General features: G+C 36.9%; 1 protein-coding gene across 4 annotated transcripts; it reads left to right on the forward strand.

The window, feature by feature from the left end:
* The first annotated feature begins 4,230 nt into the window (after positions 1 to 4,230).
* LOC109216178 (probable protein phosphatase 2C 34) lies at positions 4,231 to 7,500 on the forward strand. Of its 4 annotated transcripts, none has more exons than XM_019380307.1 (6): positions 4,231 to 4,504; positions 5,173 to 5,463; positions 5,677 to 5,985; positions 6,540 to 6,657; positions 6,738 to 6,961; positions 7,260 to 7,500. In XM_019380307.1, exons 2-6 carry the CDS (start codon positions 5,212 to 5,214, stop codon positions 7,470 to 7,472), a joined length of 1,116 nt encoding a protein of 371 aa, XP_019235852.1. In that variant the 5' UTR covers positions 4,231 to 4,504; positions 5,173 to 5,211; the 3' UTR covers positions 7,473 to 7,500. The 4 variants fall into 4 exon arrangements, with proteins under 4 accessions (XP_019235852.1, XP_019235851.1, XP_019235855.1 ...); XM_019380306.1 differs by having other exon boundaries at positions 4,233 to 4,507; XM_019380310.1 differs by having other exon boundaries at positions 4,234 to 4,507; positions 7,273 to 7,392.
* Positions 7,501 to 18,889: the final 11,389 nt, after the last annotated feature.

Consider the following 18,889-nt stretch of genomic DNA (forward strand, 5'->3'; position numbering starts at 1 on the left):
CTTCAGTCTAGATCTTTGGACTAATTGCATTTCAGTCCTTGGGGTATTACCTGTTTTTACTGTTTTTCCCTATTTAATTTTCTATTAGGATTATTATTATGGACGTTACCCAATTGGGTGTTTCGGTTATTTCATAAGTGTCTAACTCGATCCCAAAAGTTAGTTTATGAGGTGAGAACAGCCAAAGACACTATAAGGAGACCCATTTGTTAATTCCCACTCGATGTGGGACTCAACATATCGAGATTAGAAAACTAAATTTGATAAGTAAAAAAAATTATATATATTATACACCCAAGAGTGTGCCTAGTGATCAATGAAGTGGGTGGAGAACCATGAGGTCTCATGTTCAACCCCTAGCGACAAAAAATACTTGGTTATTTCTTCCTATTTGTCCAAGCTTTTGGTGGACAGAGTTACCTAATAACTGTTGCTGGTAGGAGGTGACATGTATCCCGTGGAATTAATCGAGGTACGTGCAAGCTGGCCCGGACACCACTGTTATTTAAAAAAAACCACAATATATTAGACAAAAATAATTTTAGAGATTTTTTTAAGATTTGTTTTTATAGCACATACCTTTATTGTGGTTTGATATGTTACATTTGCTATCCTATTTTGATTAATTGTCGGATGCGCTTCGTTTTGTTACTCAAAACCTTACCCTAAATTCCCCTTGTGCTATAAAACTAGTATAATATCCTTAACTTTACTGGATTAATAATGTTTTCTTCATATTTTTATTTTACTTAACATGGAAGTTTAAGCATGAAGATAATGTAGCTATATATCTTTTCTTCGAATTAATTCAATGAACATGACTACCTTTTTTTATTTCTTTTTTTTTTTTTTTGCATTAGATTTTCATTCCTACGCCAGTATTGCTTATGTCAGAAGCGCAATACAAACCAAGGGTTGACTGGTAACTTAGTTGTAAATGTCACGAAGCTCTTTTTTTTTCTTCATTTTTCCCTCCACGACTATCATATTCAATAGAAAAATAATTATTTAATTATTTCGACCAATTATATGTTCGCCTATTACACGTCCCTGTGATTGGATGCAATGAAATTTACATTTTATAGTATCATTTTCTAGGCCAAGACAGTTACTGTTACTTGGACACCTTTTATTTCCTTTTTATAGTAACTTTTACTAATTCAGCAAATTGTTAGCTAACCTTCAGCTATCTCTACAGATGCCATCTGGAAACAAAACTCTAAGTTTGTGCTTTAAATAATTAGAAGTTATTAAACCAACAACTAATAATTAATCATATCAACATAATTGCGTTATTTTGGAACTATAAAAATAATAATAGAAGACTCTGCGATGTGGACAGCCAAATAATCAATTAATTGACTCAATCTTGTTAGGCCTTCCAAGTTTATCTACGTATTTTATTTACAGAACATCTTAATCTTTTAATCATTTTTTTATAATTGTTTGTTCGACATTAGTTAGGATCGTTCTTTCATTTTAAGAGAATAATCTTTAGTTTGACAATTTACAAGGATTAAAAGTATTGTATTTCAGCCCTTACCTCACATGGTTAGTTGAATGACAAATTAAATAATGCATATTCAATAATTCTCTGCTGATTACAAAGTATTTGACAACCTACATGCATGACTCCATCATGTTATTAAAAATGAGATTTCCATTATTGTTAACGAGAATTTTAAAACTCAATAAAACATATACTTAATCTTCGCAAAAGGCATCAACTGTTGATACTTCGCAAAACATATCAAAATCTTTTCTAATTTTTTAGATGAAAGAAAAGTACTTTCGTTAAAGGGTTTTTAATATCTTCTGCATTTAAATATCATCATATAAGATCAAAAGAAGGAAAAATAAGTTTTTTTTTGTGTGTGAGGAAAATTACTTGTATGAGTTTGCATAACATTTGATCTTAATGGATTTGCACATGACTTCTATTTAAAAAAGTTTAAAGTTTTATGAGTAAAAACATTATTTTCACTAAAAATACTTCTTAAATAACCTTTTACCATTATTCCAAATACTAAAATAAAGATAGCTAAGCTTCAGCTTACAAATAATGATTTCAATATGGGATTTTTTCCTAACTATACCATATATGAAACATTATTATCAAAAATGTGCATTGTTTGTTAATTACCCGCCCAGTCCACGTTTTGCCTACAAATTTTGTATCATTCGACTATTGGGCATTAAAAGGGCAGAATATTCCCTAAAATTAAGGAGAGAATCTTGGTGTTAATTGATTTTACATTAAATTCAATTTTTAAAAAGGGAAAGGAGATTTCACATCTGCGTATTTTTCTCCAGAACTACAATTCAAATTCTCGAAAAAAAAAGAACAAACAATTCAAATTTTCGAGTTTCAACAACTCAAAGTTGAAAAAATCTGTTCTTCGTCGTTTCTTCTATCACGGGAGGTTTGAGGGACTTCAATACCAAGTTCCGTTGCAGCAGGATTAGGGGTGTTTGAGGATCCTAATCCACCACCCTCTACATATACCCTTATCTTCTACTGATCCTCCCACCGCAACTGATCAACCCCTTCAACATCTTCAAGGCTAAAATCAAAATGAAGTCAATGACAATAACTTAAAGCTTGTAAAGAACAACAAAAATGAGAAGAAAAAAATAACAGCAATAGGTCTTCTTAGTTTTATGATATTATCTACAAATTACTACATATATCTACAATTTGACTACAATTTCTTTATTTGGTGCAGGAAAAAAATATTTTAATATACAGTGTCTCCAGATTGTAGATAAATTATAGGCAAATTGTAGTTTACTTATAGTTTGTAGTTAATTTGTAGATAAATTGTAGATAAAATGTAGATATATTGTAGATACTATATTTTTAATATTGTAAAAAAAATTTCTTTGTGTTTGTTCTGAAAATGTAGGTGAGGGCTTCAACAGATCATATACATACTGTGTTGGATGGTGTGAAGCGGTACATTGTGTGTCTAGAAAACAAGAAATGTAGTTGTGGCCAATTCCAACTTGAAGAACTTTCGTGTGTATATTGTTTCCAGATTGTAGTTATAATGTAGGTTACATGTAGTTAATTTGTAGTTTTTGTAAAATTTTGCAGACAATTTGCAGATTAATTGTGGATGTCACATTTCTACAATTGGCTCTTCATCTACAAAATTTGTGCAAAAAACTACAAATAAAAGCTGCCAAAATAGCAATTCATAACATTCCAATCAAGAAATATGAGAAGAAGTTTAGAAGTGATTTATTATCACGTCTTTTTCCATTAATTGGATCGACACTAACATATCGCCCATCCTGTTTTATGACACTTGATGGCCACGATGGTGATGCCTGCAATCTTGATGGCCACGATGGTGATGCCTGCAACCTTTCGACCAGGTGACGTCGAAACGGAATTCAAACAAATCATTTTCCAGAAAGAGGGAATTTTGTTTGGTTACAGAAGAGGGAAAATGGTAAAAAGAATGTGGGGTATGGGTAAAAACGTGGGTTAGGAGGTGAGGGGTAAGGAGAGAGAAACGTAAGATATATGGATACCTTTAATTAAGAAGTAAAAACTGCCCATTAATTAGATATGGATACCTTTAATTAAGGAGTAAAAACAGCCCATTAATTAGACCCTTAATTAAGTATGGTATAGGATTGGTAATTTGGTATACGGGTTTGTAATTAAATCAAACCTTAAACATGGAGGGTAATAAGGTTTCATATGTGGTATAGGAATGTAAAAATCCCTTTCAAATATTGCAAGTAAATAGGATGGTTTGATATCCTCAACATACAGTGACGAAACCAGAATTTTCATCAATATAAATGTAATTAGCTATATCAAAAAGTCAAGGTAAGTCAACGTATAATAAATATATATAAAATAAAATAAGATTTATCTAGCAATATAGTGTAATTTTTTGGTGAATGGGTGCCTTGGTTCAATGTGGCTCCGCCAATGTCAACATATATAAAAAGTACAGTGCTTATCTTCCTCGCACTAGGATAGTAAAATAAGATTTGAACATCATTACTTGTATCCTTTCTTTTTTAAGAATCAATAAATAAAATGTTCACCTAAATATTCGAGTTTAGAACTTATGAGTTCAAAACAATACAATTTGCAGGTGAGTCAAAGCCAAATAATTAGAGAAAAAAAATATATCTTGACGAAATCCAGGGCAATATAGACATTTGAGTAAATGTACATAATTTAAGAAAGAGGTACAGGAACGAAGGAAGATGGACACCACATGTTTAACGTACACTCCGTGTATGTCACTGTACACAATAACCAAACTCCTCTTAACTTGTCTTCTCTTTCCCTTAAAAGGATCTATCAACGTAATCTTCTATGGATTCTCATCTTTTCTCTCGATTTCTCAGCTCACCTCGTCGGAATTTCCTCATTTTCCGGCAATCTTTTTCAGCTTTTCAGGCTCTTTAGTCTCTAGTTCTAGTTGAACATTCATTTCTCCGACCATATTCTACCGGAAGTATAACTTTAACCAAGGTGGTTCACATGGTCTTTCCTTTTTGTCAGTTCAAATAACATACGGGTGTTCTTTGGTTTATCAAGTTTTATTCATTTCTGGGAAAGTTTCTTTTTCTTTGTTTACCTATAAAATGAAGAAAAGAGATAACTTTTTGAAATTTCCAGTAGTCTTTTCCATAGCTTTTTGGGTTTTGGCTGTTATAGGAGTTATTTAAGTCCTCTGCTTATCTAATTCTGTTTGGTAATTGAGAAAACGGTAAAAAAAGGACAAACTTTTTAAAGTGTTACGCAGTTGTCTTTGTCCTTTTTTATGCAAAAATTTCCATGTATGGAATTCTATAGATTTAGTGGATTGATGGGTGTCTATTCATTCTTCTGACATTTTTCTTCTCATGGAATTCCAAGTTGGAGTTTGAATATTCTCTGCTTTTCTTGCACTGTTAAAAGGTTCTTTAATCCCTCTTCAGATTCATCATTTTTGGATATTTCTGTATTTTAAAACCTTCAGATGCTTAACTTTCTGAGTCAGATCACATCTCTTTTTACCTCAGCTAAGTATATCCAATTACTTGGCTTCATGTGATGGTGTATGTGTATATTACTCACTTTTTTACTAAATATGATATGCCTTTTTTGAGGGTTATTGTACCTATAAAGCTTAAGAATTTTTTGGCTTTCTGCTGCAGGGGTATTTCATATTTGAGTAGCTAAGGATTAAGCTCTAAATGGGGCATTTTTCTTCAATGTTTAATGGATTGGCAAGGTCTTTTTCCTTAAAGAAAAGAAAGAATTGTACTGGGAATGGGAAATATGATGGTAGAGAAGCTGTTGAAGCTATGGCTAAAGAAGCCAAGAAAAATGACTTGATATTAAGGTCCTCAGGGACTGTAAATGTTAATGGCTCTAAGAATTTTGCTTCATTATTCTCTAGGAGAGGTGAAAAAGGAGTGAATCAAGATTGCTTCATTGTTTGGGAGGTATGCTTCCTCAATTATAATTGTGATATCTATGATTGTAGCAGTAGCTTTTGGTAAATTCTTTTTTTGGTAATGGGTGACAGTAAATAATCAAACTCAGAACCTATATCGAAGTGTGTGACCAGTTTGTTATAGAGAGCAGACATTTATTTACTTAAGTATGTCTCAACAGGATATTATAAGGGATTGTTTTTGCCATTTTGGGAATTGCAGGAATTTGGATGCCAAGAAGATATGATATTCTGTGGTATATTTGATGGGCATGGTCCATGGGGTCATTTTGTGGCGAAGAAGGTTCGAGAATCGATAGTATCATCGTTGCTTTGCAATTGGCAAGAGAGTCTAGCCGAGGCTTCAGTTGATCCAGATTTAGATTTAGATTCTGATAAGAAGCTTCAAAGGTTTAACATATGGAAGGACTCATACCTAAAGGCATGTGCAGCTGTAGATCAGGAGCTGGAACACCATCCTAAGATCGATACATTTTACAGCGGAACCACTGCTTTGACAATAGTCAGACAGGTAATTGCTGCATTAGCTCTAGTGTTTTTCTTTTTCCTCTTCCTTTTTGGGAATCACTAGTGTGGTTATCCTTTTTTTACCAACTTGGCCTTGTAAAGTGTAAGCTTTTAACCTTGTTTTGTAAATCCATACTGTGTTTTTTGGATGTCCCTCTTGCTAAATTAGTTAAAACTGAGACTCAATGTAAGAAATATACTGAATTATTTATTGTATTATCAATGTGTACAGGGAGCTCTTTTGCAATGCCAATAAAGACTAGTGTGTGACACTTCTCTTTTTTTCCCCTTTCTGTTTTTGAGTGCGGAAATGATGTTTTCTCTATAACTGTTTGGCATGTTCACCCTGAAAATAGCAAAGCCAGCATCCTTTTTTGTTTTTACTTTATCTTTTTTTAGCTTTTGAATGATGGGCATGAAGATAAAGTTGATAACTTTTTATGTCTCTATAGCAAAATATACTCCATACTTCTGTGATCAAGAAGATCTGCTTAATTATTTATATTGCCGATATATATAAGCTAAATTCTAATTAGATTAGTGTTCGTTGTGTTGCAGGGCGAGGTAATTTTTATAGCAAATGTAGGTGACTCGCGTGCTGTATTGGCTACCACTTGTGATGATGGCAACTTGGTACCAGTTCAGCTCACTATTGATTTCAAGCCTAATCTACCTCGTGAGTCCTCGATATACCTCTGTCTGCTCTACTAGACCGAAAACAGCCATATATAAGCTATTTTAATGTATGCTTTGCAGAGGAAACTGAGAGGATAATACAGTGTAATGGTCGAGTATTTTGCTTAGATGATGAATCTGGGGTGCACCGATTATGGCTGCCCGATGAAGAATCCCCTGGACTGGCGATGTCTAGAGCCTTCGGGGACTATTGTGTGAAAGATTTTGGTCTAATTTCAGTGCCTGATGTGACTCAAAGGCATATTACAAGCAAAGATCAATTTGTTGTGCTGGCAACTGATGGGGTATGTTTTGTGCCTTCTGGGTTGTTCCTAATTTGTAGAATTAGTCTAACAAGGACAAACATGTCTACATCACTAATACTAGTATCATATTTCTTAATTAGGCACATAGAACAAAAAGTAGGTAGGTCAACAATTGTAAGCATAAGTCAATAGATCATCAGTTATTGCCCCCCTAGGGCTTTGCTTTTGTCAAAGAAAAAAGGAACATCAGTTTAACATAAGGGCTTGGCCACAATAAACGAAAATTATCTTGTTTTAAGTATGTATATATTCTTTGATGAAAACTAAATTTTTGCAGGTATGGGATGTAGTCTCCAACCAAGAGGCTGTAGAAATTGTATCCGCTACTCCAGATAGAGCAAAGGCGGCAAAGTGTCTGGTTCAATGCGCTGTCCGGGCTTGGAAACGTAAGAGGAGAGGGATTGCTGTCGATGATATTTCTGCTATTGTACTCTTCTTTCATTCTAATCATTTCTGTCATCATATTTACCCTGTAACTGCACCCAAATAACTTAATAGCAAAAGCTATTCTCTCTCTCTCTCTCTCTCTCTGATATTCTGCCTCAAGGAACTCATCCACATGCTTACATGTTGGAACTAACATAAAACCATAGATTTAGGTGCTCTTTAAGTGAACCTCCTACTACATGAAGTATGATAAAAATGAATCATTTATTGTTTCCGAATGGAGTAATAATTAATTGAATGTTTAACCCGATCGGATGTAACTTCATTAATTCAGATATTGTTGTAGAGGACGCACTCCACTCCTAGTCCACATGGTTTGTGAGAGAAAGCATATACACCATTAGTGGCAGATCCAAATGTAGGGTCGTTGTTCGCACAAGCCCAAAACTCATTCTCCCTATGTGTATGTGAAAAAGTTTGTTATACATTCCAAAACTCATTTTCCCAGCTCAGAATCCATAACATATATATATTTTGAATCTGTCACTAGACGAAGTATTAATTGAGTAAGATGGTATGCAACAGTATATTATTCTGAGAGGCCGTGTTAATATGGATCACATCCAATGTTCTCCATTACTAAAAACAACTATCATGCACTGATTAAGGCAAGTTTGAAATAAGCCTTCAACCTCCTTGATTATGTTCTTGAGTTTACTTTCGACTTTTTCCCTGTCATTTCTCTTGCTGGTATCGGCTTTACGTCGCTAGGCTATCCTAATTGGTCCTGCCATGTTCTACCTACATACTCTCTTCAACGCATTTCAGTTGAAGAATACTCACAAGTGGTGCAGAAATGATATAACTAGGCAACTTGGGTGATCAAGCTAAAGTTTAAAGAGAAGACATTCATTGAAGACTAACTGCAAGTGGTGGACAAGTGCTAAAATTTCCAGCTCCATAAGTTCAGGAAAGACTTCCAAACAACCCTAACATAGGACCGAACTAAACAAAGAGTTAAATGCACGTCTGGCTAAAAGTCTTGGGCCAAGAAAATAAGAAAACAAAGCCAACTTTGCTGCACTCTTTTGTAAACATGGAAATTAAGGCCTATACTCGTATAATTCAAACAGCCATTACAAACGGTTATGACAGTGATAGTATTTGTCTTACACCATTAACACAGCCAATAATATCAATACCTATATCCAACTTGGTATCTTAGAAGCTAAGGCAAAAAATAAGAACTCAAAAAGTCCTATTTGGGGCACTAACTACAAACAACTCCCTTCTGATTCAATCACATTAGCTATGGGAGTATTTAATGCTGAACCCAATTGCTTATCAAGTTGCTAATTCGATGTGCACTTTTAAAAAGTCACTTTCTTCAAGAAGCATATTTTCACTTTGATGTTCTTATTTCAACTGTTGAAATAAGAATATGCCTCTGAATTGCTACATTTAGCAGGCAGGCAAAAGTTGGAGCCTGATACGTTCCTATTAGCTAAATACCCTATTAGCTAAATCAGTTAGGGGTTTGTTAAAAGTTGTTAGAAACTCACGTGAGTTGCACGTGAAGGGGAGTTCCTAAAGTTAGTTACAACTAACTTTCCCGCCTCTCCTATATAGATTGATTTTTCCCAATTCTGTACTCTCTCATGTAATGTTTGAATAAGAAATTCTATCTTCTTCTTCTCTCTCTCTCTCTCTCTTCAATTACTCAGAACTCCATTGTTGAGTTCTAATCGAGCACACTGTTCAAGGGCAATTCTCCATATTTGCTCTTTAGGTGAGCTTCATTTTCGTTTCTTAGCTGGAATTCAGTTGAGTTCCTATCATTGGTATCAGAGCATTCGTTCCTTGGAGCTGTGAAAATGGGCGATCACAATACTCGAATGCACGAATTGAGAAAAGAAGTCGATAGTCTCAAGGGATCGATAGAGTCTGTTACATCGTCTGTGGCGGAATTGCAGAAATCTGTCGACAATAGGGTGGCCCAGGTTATGGATGAAATTAGGAAGATGCTGGTGGGAAATTTGACTACAACTGGAGTCCAAAATCATGAATTTTCTGTGGAGAATGAAAGGCCAGAGGTGGTAAGCCCTCGCCCTAGGGGCCATCAACCACGCGATTATCATACAGAATTTCCTGTTTTTGATGGCGTAGGGTTGAAAGATTGGTTATAAAAATGCGAAGAGATTTTCGCATATGAAGAGATACTCGAAGACTCTAAAGTGAGAGCAGTTTCGTGCGAGCTGGAAGGAAGGGCTCTACAATGGCATCAATCCTATATGAAGCACAGGGTGACTAGGGATTGGCCAAGGTGGGGTGAGTATGTAGCTTGCTTGTATGCTCGATTTGGTTCTGAGCTATTTGATGATCCCATGGGAGACCTTAAAGACCTAAGACAAGTAAGTTCAGTCCAAGACTATGTTGATTTGTTTGATGAACTGTTAACTAGGGTGGAATTATCAGAAGAATATGTTGTTAGCTGTTTCATTAGGGGTTTGAAACCAGAAATTGGTCTACCTGTTAAGATGTTAGCACCTAGATCTCTAGCTAAAGCCATTAGTTTAGCTAGGATTCAGGAGCAGACATTGATAGTCCAGAAACAAGTCTTCATGATTCCCTCTAATCCTTCATTTTCAACCAAGAATACACCCAGATTTTCGTCTGTTAATCCTCAACCTTCTCAATCCAATATTCAGATAACTCCCAGATTTAGTCAACCATCAAATAAACCTGCCAACTTCCAAACCTTACCTCCTAACCCTACCTATAAAAATGCCAAAAGACTAACCCCTGCTGAAATGGAGGAAAGAAGAAGTAAAGTCCTTTGTTATAATGTGATGAGAAATATGGTTTTGATCATGTGTGTAAAAATAGGAGACAACTGTTTTCTATGGAGGTGGAAGAAGACTTAGAAGGAGTGGAGGTAAAGCAAGATGTGATGCTGGATTCAGCAGAATTATTGAGTATGATTGGTCAATGGTGGGAAACTGATGATGAGGGGTCCATTTTGCCTTATGTGTCAGTTTATGCTATGAATTGCCTGCATGATTTTAGGACTATGAGGGTGACTGTGTCGGTCAAAGGCAAGGTTGTGCAAGTCCTAATTGATACTGGCAGCACTCACAATTTTTTGGACCTTAATACTGCCAAGAAATTGGGTTGTGTATTGACAGCTATAGCTCCTTTTGATGTGTCTGTAGCTGGTGGGAAGAAGGTGAAAAGCAACTACATATGTAAGAAACTGATGTGGAAGATGCAGGGGGTATCCTTTGATTCAGATATGCTGGTATTACCAATTGGAGGGTGCAACATGGTTTTGGGTATTCAGTGGTTAATTACATTGGGGGATATCATGTGGAACTTCAAAAAACTTAGAATGGAGTTCAGCATTATGGGGCACAAGGTGTCATTAAGGGGAATACAACCCCCAGCTACCAAGTTGATTCAGCAAGGCAGGATGGACAAGTTGTTGGCCAAACCTGCAGAGTTATGCATGATATCTGTAGGTTTGTTCAGGGAACACCAGCAGCAAGATGTGGAAATTAGCCTGTTAGCAATGGAAAGCTCACCCAAGGAGCCTAGTAGGAATGGGGAATTACAAGCTATATTGCAGCAGTACAGTGATCTCTTTGAGGAACCAAAACAACTTCCTCCTTCTAGACTGCATGACCATAAGATCATCCTAAAAGAAGGTACTTCTCCTATTAATATCAGACCTTATAGATATCCTAATGTGCAAAAAAATGAAATTGAAAAGATGGTGAATGAGATGTTAGATTCTGGGGTCATAAGGAACATTACTAGTCCTTATTCATCCCCTATTGTGATGGTTAAGAAAAATGATGGATCTTGGCGTTTATGTGTGGATTATAGGGAGTTAAACATCTGCACAATCAAGGACAAATTCCCAATACCTGTAATTGAAGAGCTGCTGGATGAATTACATGGTGCTAAGTACTTCTCTAAGTTAGATCTAAGGGCTGGGTACCACGAGATTAGGATGTTTGAACCAGACATACCTACGACTGCCTTTAGGACTCACCATGGCCACTATGAATTCCTAGTTATGCCTTTTGGTTTAACTAATGCCCCTTCTACCTTTCAAAGCTTGATGAATCAGACTTTTCACAAATTCCTCAGAAAGTTTATCCTAGTTTTCTTTGATGATATCCTCATATACAGTCAAAGTTGGACAGACCACTTAGTACATCTGGACGGAGCTTTCAAGGTGCTGAGATTCCATACCTTGTTCATCAAACAGAGTAAATGTGCTTTTGGAGTCACTCAAATTGACTACTTAGGCCACATTATCTCTGAGCATGGTGTATCTATGGACAATCAAAAGGTAAAGGGAGTGCTGGATTGGCCCCTACCTTCTTCCATCAAAGGTCTAAGGGGATTCTTGGGATTGACTGGTTATTACATGAGGTTTATCAAGGGGTATGGTGTTATTGCAAGGCCTTTAACTGACTTGCTCAAAAAGGGTAACTTTCAATGGAATGTTGCAGCCACTACTGCTTTTGAAGAATTAAAGAGAGCTATCACTTCAGCACCTATTCTAGCTCTCCCAGATTTTTCAAAAACATTCATAGTTGAGACTGATGCTTCTGGTGAGGGGATTGGAGTTGTTCTGGCCCAAAACAATAAACCTATTGCTTTCTTTAGTAAGGGCCTATCAGCCAAGAACAGGGCACTATCAGTATATGAAAGAGAATTACTGCCTTAGTCATGTGTGTAAAAATAGGAGACAACTGTTTTCTATGGAGGTGGAAGAAGACTTAGAAGGAGCGGAGGTAGAGCAAGATGTGATGCTGGATTCAGCAGAATTATTGAGTATGATTGGTCAATGGTGGGAAACTGATGATGAGGGGTCCATTTTGCCTTATGTGTCAGTTTATGCTATGAATTGCCTGCATGATTTTAGGACTATGAGGGTGACTGTGTCGGTCAAAGGCAAGGTTGTGCAAGTCCTAATTGATACTGGCAGCACTCACAATTTTTTGGACCTTAATACTGCCAAGAAATTAGGTTGTGTATTGACAGCTATAGCTCCTTTTGATGTGTCTGTAGCTGATGGGAAGAAGGTGAAAAGCAACTACATATGTAAGAAGCTGATGTGGAAGATGCAGGGGGTATCCTTTGATTCAGATATGCTGGTATTACCAATTGGAGGGTGCAACATGGTTTTGGGTATTCAGTGGTTAATTACATTGGGGGATATCATGTGGAACTTCAAAATACTTAGAATGGAGTTCAGCATTATGGGGCACAAGGTGTCATTAAGGGGAATACAACCCCCAGCTACCAAGTTGATTCAGCAAGGCAGCATGGACAAGTTGTTGGCCAAACCTGCAGAGTTATGCATGATATCTGTAGGTTTGTTCAGGGAACACCAGCAGCAAGATGTGGAAATTAGCCTGTTAGCAATGGAAAGCTCACCCAAGGAGCCTAGTAGGAATGGGGAATTACAAGCTATATTGCAGCAGTACAGTGATCTCTTTGAGGAACCAAAACAACTTCCTCCTTCTAGACTGCATGACCATAAGATCATCCTAAAAGAAGGTACTTCTCCTATTAATATCAGACCTTATAGATATCCTAATATGCAAAAAAATGAAATTGAAAAGATGGTGAATGAGATGTTAGATTCTGGGGTCATAAGGAACATTACTAGTCCTTATTCATCCCCTATTGTGATGGTTAAGAAAAAGGATGGATCTTGGCGTTTATGTGTGGATTATAGGGAGTTAAACATCTGCACAATCCTGTAATTGAAGAGCTGCTGGATGAATTACATGGTGCTAAGTACTTCTCTAAGTTAGATCTAAGGGCTGGGTACCACCAGATTAGGATGTATGAACCAGACATACCTACGACTGCCTTTAGGACTCACCATGGCCACTATGAATTCCTAGTTATGCCTTTTGGTTTAACTAATGCCCCTTCTACCTTTCAAAGCTTGATGAATCAGATTTTTCACAAATTCCTCAGAAAGTTTATCCTAGTTTTCTTTGATGATATCCTCATATACAGTCAAAGTTGGACTGACCACTTAGTACATCTGGAGGGAGCTTTCAAGGTGCTGAGACTCCATACCTTGTTCATCAAACAGAGTAAATGTGCTTTTGGAGTCACTCAAATTGACTACTTAGGCCACATTATCTCTGAGCATGGTGTATCTATGGACAATCAAAAGGTAAAGGGAGTGCTGGAGCTACGACACAATCAAACCCGAACGAACAAAATATAGTACCTATGGGTACATAAGAATGTATTGAATCGATTCTTTTTAATGAATAGATCCGATCGCAACTTCGAATATGGAATTCAAAGGGATCAAATAGGAAAGGATACTCTGAATCATAGAACTATAATGAAATATACGATCAACCAATATTTATCGAATTTGAAAAAGATTGGCCCCTACCTTCTTCCATCAAAGGTCTAAGGGGATTCTTGGGATTGACTGGTTATTACATGAGGTTTATCAAGGGGTATGGTGTTATTGCAAGGCCTTTAACTGACTTGCTCAAAAAGGGTAACTTTCAATGGAATGTTGCAGCCACTACTGCTTTTGAAGAATTGAAGAGAGTTATCACTTCAGCACCTATTCTAGCTCTCCCAGATTTTTCAAAAACATTCACAGTTGAGACTGATGCTTCTGGTGAGGGGATTGGAGTTGTACTGGCCCAAAACAATAAACCTATTGCTTTCTTTATTAAGGGCCTATCAGCCAAGAACAGGGCACTATCAGTATATGAAAGAGAATTACTGCCTTAGTATCTGCTGTACAAAAGTGGAGACCCTATTTGCTGGGAAGACCATTCACCATCAGAACTGATCATCACAGCCTTAAGTACCTGTTAGAGCAGAGGATCACTACTCCAAGCCAGCAGAAATGGCTGGTCAAGTTGCTTGGTTATGACTATTCTATTGACTACAAGAAGGGAAAAGAGAATATGGTGCTGATGCTTTATCTAGGAGGGAAGAGGACATCCAACTATATAGCATTTCCAATGTCAGCTCAAATATTTTGGAATCAGTCAAAACTTCATGGACTCAGGATCTTACACTTCAACAGCTTATCAAATCCATACAGGAAGGCAAAACCACTAAACCTTACTATAGGTTTCACAATGGGATTCTAAGCAGGAAGAATAAATTGGTGATTGGTACTGATCAAGCACTCAGAACTACACTCTTATCCTACTACCATGACAGTCCTATATGAGGTCATTCTGGCATTACAGCCACATTGAAAAGGCTTAAACATGATTTCTATTGGAAGAAAATGAAGCAGGATGTTTACAACTATATAAGAAGCTGTGATGTGTGTCAAAAATGCAAAAATGAGACTGTGGCTTATCCAGGATTACTTCAGCCCTTACCTATACCAGAGAAGGTTTGGCAAGACATATCCATGGACTTTATTGAAGGCCTTCCTAAGGTTGCTGGGAAAGAAGTGATCTTTGTAGTGGTAGATCGACTGAGCAAGGCTGCCCATTTCCTAGCCCTCAAGCATCCTTACACTGCATTGGAAGTGGCTCAGGTGTTCATGGATCAGGTGTTTAAACTTCATGGAATGCCTAGGTCTATAGTGTCAGATAGGGATAATGTGTTCACAAGTAAATTTTGGAAGGAGTTGTTGAAGTTACATCAGGTTTCTCTCCTAACTTCCACGGCCTACTATCCTCAAACAGATGGCCAGACAGAGGTGGTTAATAGGTGTGTAGAAGCCTACCTTCGATGCATGACATTTGAGAAACCAAGAACATGGCCACAGTGGTTGCCACTAGCTGAATGGTGGTACGACACATCCTATCATTCCAGCATCAACATGACTCCTTATGAGGCAGTCTATGGCCAGAAGCCTCCTCCCTTGCTTCCTTACATGAGTTTTGACTCCCAATTAGACTTGGTTGATAGAAGTCTACAAGCTAGGGAAGCCACCCTCAGACTGTTGAGGTCTCATTTGGAGAAATCCCAGAATAGGATGAAGGCCCAAGCTGACAAAGGAAGAACTGATAGGGCATATGCAGTAGGAGATTGGGTTTATGTCAAGCTACAACCTTATAGACAGCTCTCTCTTAAGTCACATGGTTATCAGAAACTCTCACCCAAGTTTTTTGGTCCTTTCAAAATCATTGCTAAGGTGGGAGCAGTTGCTTACACCTTGGACCTGCCTGCTGGTACAAAGATCCATCCCACTTTCCACATCTCCCAACTGAAAAGAAAGATTGGATCTCACTCGGCCACAGTTACCTTTACCTGTGGTGCTCTCCGATGAAGGTCATGTTCTATTGGAACCTGAAACTATACTGGATAGGGGCATGATTCAGAAACATGGGTGTGCTGTTTCTCAGATTTTAGTCAAATGGTTTAACGTTGCTCCTGAAGATAGCACCTGGGAAGACTACTATGTCATGAAGCAGAGGTTTCCTTTATTTGATCCTTAAGGACAAGGATTGTCTGTAGAGGGGGGTAGTTGATACGTTCCTATTAGCTAAATACCCTATTAGCTAAATCAGTTAGGGGTTTGTTAAAAGTTGTTAGAAACTCACGTGAGTTGCACGTGCTAGGAAACTGAAGGAAGGGGAGTTCCTAAAGTTAGTTACAACTAACTTTCCCGTCTCTCCTATATAGATTGATTTTTCCCAATTCTGTACTCTCTCATGTAATGTTTGAATAAGAAATTCTATCTTCTTCTGGTCTCTCTCTCTCTCTTCAACTACTCAGAACTCCATTTTTGAGTTCTAATCGAGCACACTGTTCAAGGGCAATTCTCCATATTTGCCCTTTAGGTGAGTTTCCTTTTCGTTTCTTAGCTGGAATTCAGTTGAGTTCCTATCAGAGCTAGGAATCAGATCAAAGGGCATCTCTCACTAGGGGTGGTAATGGGGTGGTGTGGGTGCGGGGCGGGTTTCAACCTATGCGGTGCGGGTTTGGGCTTCACGGGTGCGGGTGTGGATGCAGGTGCGGGGCGGGTTTATTTTTTTAAGAAAAAATCTTTGCGGGTTGCAGAGCGGGTGCGGGTCTTTTTTTTTAAAAAGGGATTTTTACATTCCTATGCCATATAGTAAACTATATTACCCTCCATGCTTAACTTTTAGTATAATTACCTTTTATATACCTAATTACCATTTGTGTACATTTTAGGGGTTTTAATGGTATTAATTAGTCTCCTAATTTAACTCTACCGTATATTTTCACTCCCCCCAAGTTTCTCTCTCCAAATCCCACCCCCTCACCCACGTATCAAACTACACCCCACGATTTCCTCTTCAATCACCCACTATTTCCTATTCTAAAACTAGTGAAAATTTGTAACCCCTCCACCATTGACAACCATTAAAAAGATTTGAAGCTTTGAATTCGAATTTGGATTTTCAAAAGACATTGTTTGTTTGGATTGGATGTTGTTGCAAAGAATTGAGAATTCTCTCTACGTCTCTCTCTATCTCTCAATCCCAAATTTTAGTAATATAAAGCAAAGGAAAAGAGAGCAGCAATTCCACCATTGACAGCCATTAAAAAGCTTTGAAGCTTTTAATTCGAATTTGGGTTTTCAAAAAATCATTATTTGTTAGGATTGGGTGTTGTTGCAAATAATTGGAAATATGGTTTGGAGTTTATATCTCAATTTTGAGGGGTTTTGGTGAAGATTAGACTTGGTTTTGGCTGAATTTCAGATTGAAACTCGAAGAAGAAGAAGACGACATGACATAGATTATATTGCCGAAATTGTAGAAAAATTGTATCCTGTTGTTTATTTATTTTTCTTTTATTCATTTAACTATTGTATGAAAGTTGAACAACATTGTATAAAAATTGTATTTAAGTGGTATTATATTGTAGTTGTATATAACTGAGTAGAAATAATGTACGAAAATTGTAGATAAGTTGTAGATAAGTTTTATAATATATAATTAGTTATATGAAATTTGTTCTTACTATGTATAAATTAGATACAAAATATACAAAAGACATATTGTATAAATTTTGTATAAAATTTGTATTTAAGTTGTATGTTATTGTAGTTGTATTTAAATGGTAGAAATAATATGTGAAAGTTGTAGATAAGTTGTATAATATATAATTAGTTGTATGAAATTTATTTTTACTATGTATAAATCAGATACAAAATATACAAAATATATATTTTATAAAATTCCTTCCTGAGCCGAGGGTCTATTGGAAACAGCCTCTCTACCTGCATTAGGTAGGGGTAAGGTCTGCGTACAGACTACCCTCCCCAGACCTCATTTGTTGGGATCAAACTGGGTTTTTTGTTGTTGTTATTGTTGTATATATTTTATAAAATTGTATAAAAATTGTATTTGTGTAATAAGGAATAGGTATTCATTATATCTATAGAATTTACTTATTTAACCATATTTGTACTACGTTTTATGCTAGCCGTCGAAATCTTCTTCTTTCATTCAATTTGGGACTGACAACAATTTACGTGTGCAAGTTCACAAAGGTAGATTTGCTTTTGATTCATTAACAAAAAAATTATCCGCATTAAATTTTGGCTGATATTTTTTCATGTTTAGAGATAAAAACAAGAAAAATGGCAAGCAAAAATCTTCCAGATTGTTCTCGTTCCAGATTCCTCGTTTCTTATGTTAAATTAGTCTTAAATCTTGTCTGGATTGTCTTCACCTCACAATCTACGATAAAGGATTCCCACCCTTTTGGTGCTCTTCTTCAATCCCCCTTTTTAACTTATGGTTATGTATGGGTCAAAATCCGATCTCACGGTAATTAACGGAGTTAATCTTCTCTTGAGCTAATTCATAATTAATAAGTGGTATGGCCACTTATTCATAAGAGGATTCGACTCTTGTCTGATTTAATCTACGAGGGCACGACCCATTCACTCCCCCATGGGGACGGAACCTCAGCGTGGCCACGGCCATTTATTGCCAGCTCACGAAGCTCACATCTATAAATACTAAGAGTGGAAGCCCTAGAAAGGGGGCTGCTTCTTCACCACTATTCACAAGAGAGAGAGAGAGAAGATAAAAATATACCCATCTTATGGGAAGAGAAAACACCATTGTAAGGCTCTGAACCTCTTCATGGAAAGGCAGACCAAACAAATATTATCAATAAAAGTTGTTAAGATTTCTTCTCCTAACCTTGAGTACTTATTTTCATGTTCTTCGCTTGGTCCAATGGATTATTACGATTTGCTATGATTTTTCCGTGATTTATTTATATTATTTTATACTCATAAGATATGTGATAACTTTTGAGCAAACAATTTGGCGCTGTCTGTGGGGATTTCATAGCAAAATCGCGTAGTTCTTCCATGGACCAAAAGGAAAGAAACGCCGGAAAAGGAAGAACAACCCCGCATAAACAAGCCAAAGCGGCATATCAGGCCGATGGAACTCGAAGATCTCAAATCAAGATCTAAGTCCTCTCTCTCTCTCTCCGATCTCAGATAGTGCAAACAAAAAGAAGAACCCGCCCCCCCCGACCCCCGTCCCTACCGGTAAG

Source organism: Nicotiana attenuata, unplaced genomic scaffold (genome assembly GCF_001879085.1).
Source record: "Nicotiana attenuata strain UT unplaced genomic scaffold, NIATTr2, whole genome shotgun sequence".
In the NCBI taxonomy this organism is placed as follows: Eukaryota; Viridiplantae; Streptophyta; class Magnoliopsida; order Solanales; family Solanaceae; genus Nicotiana; species Nicotiana attenuata.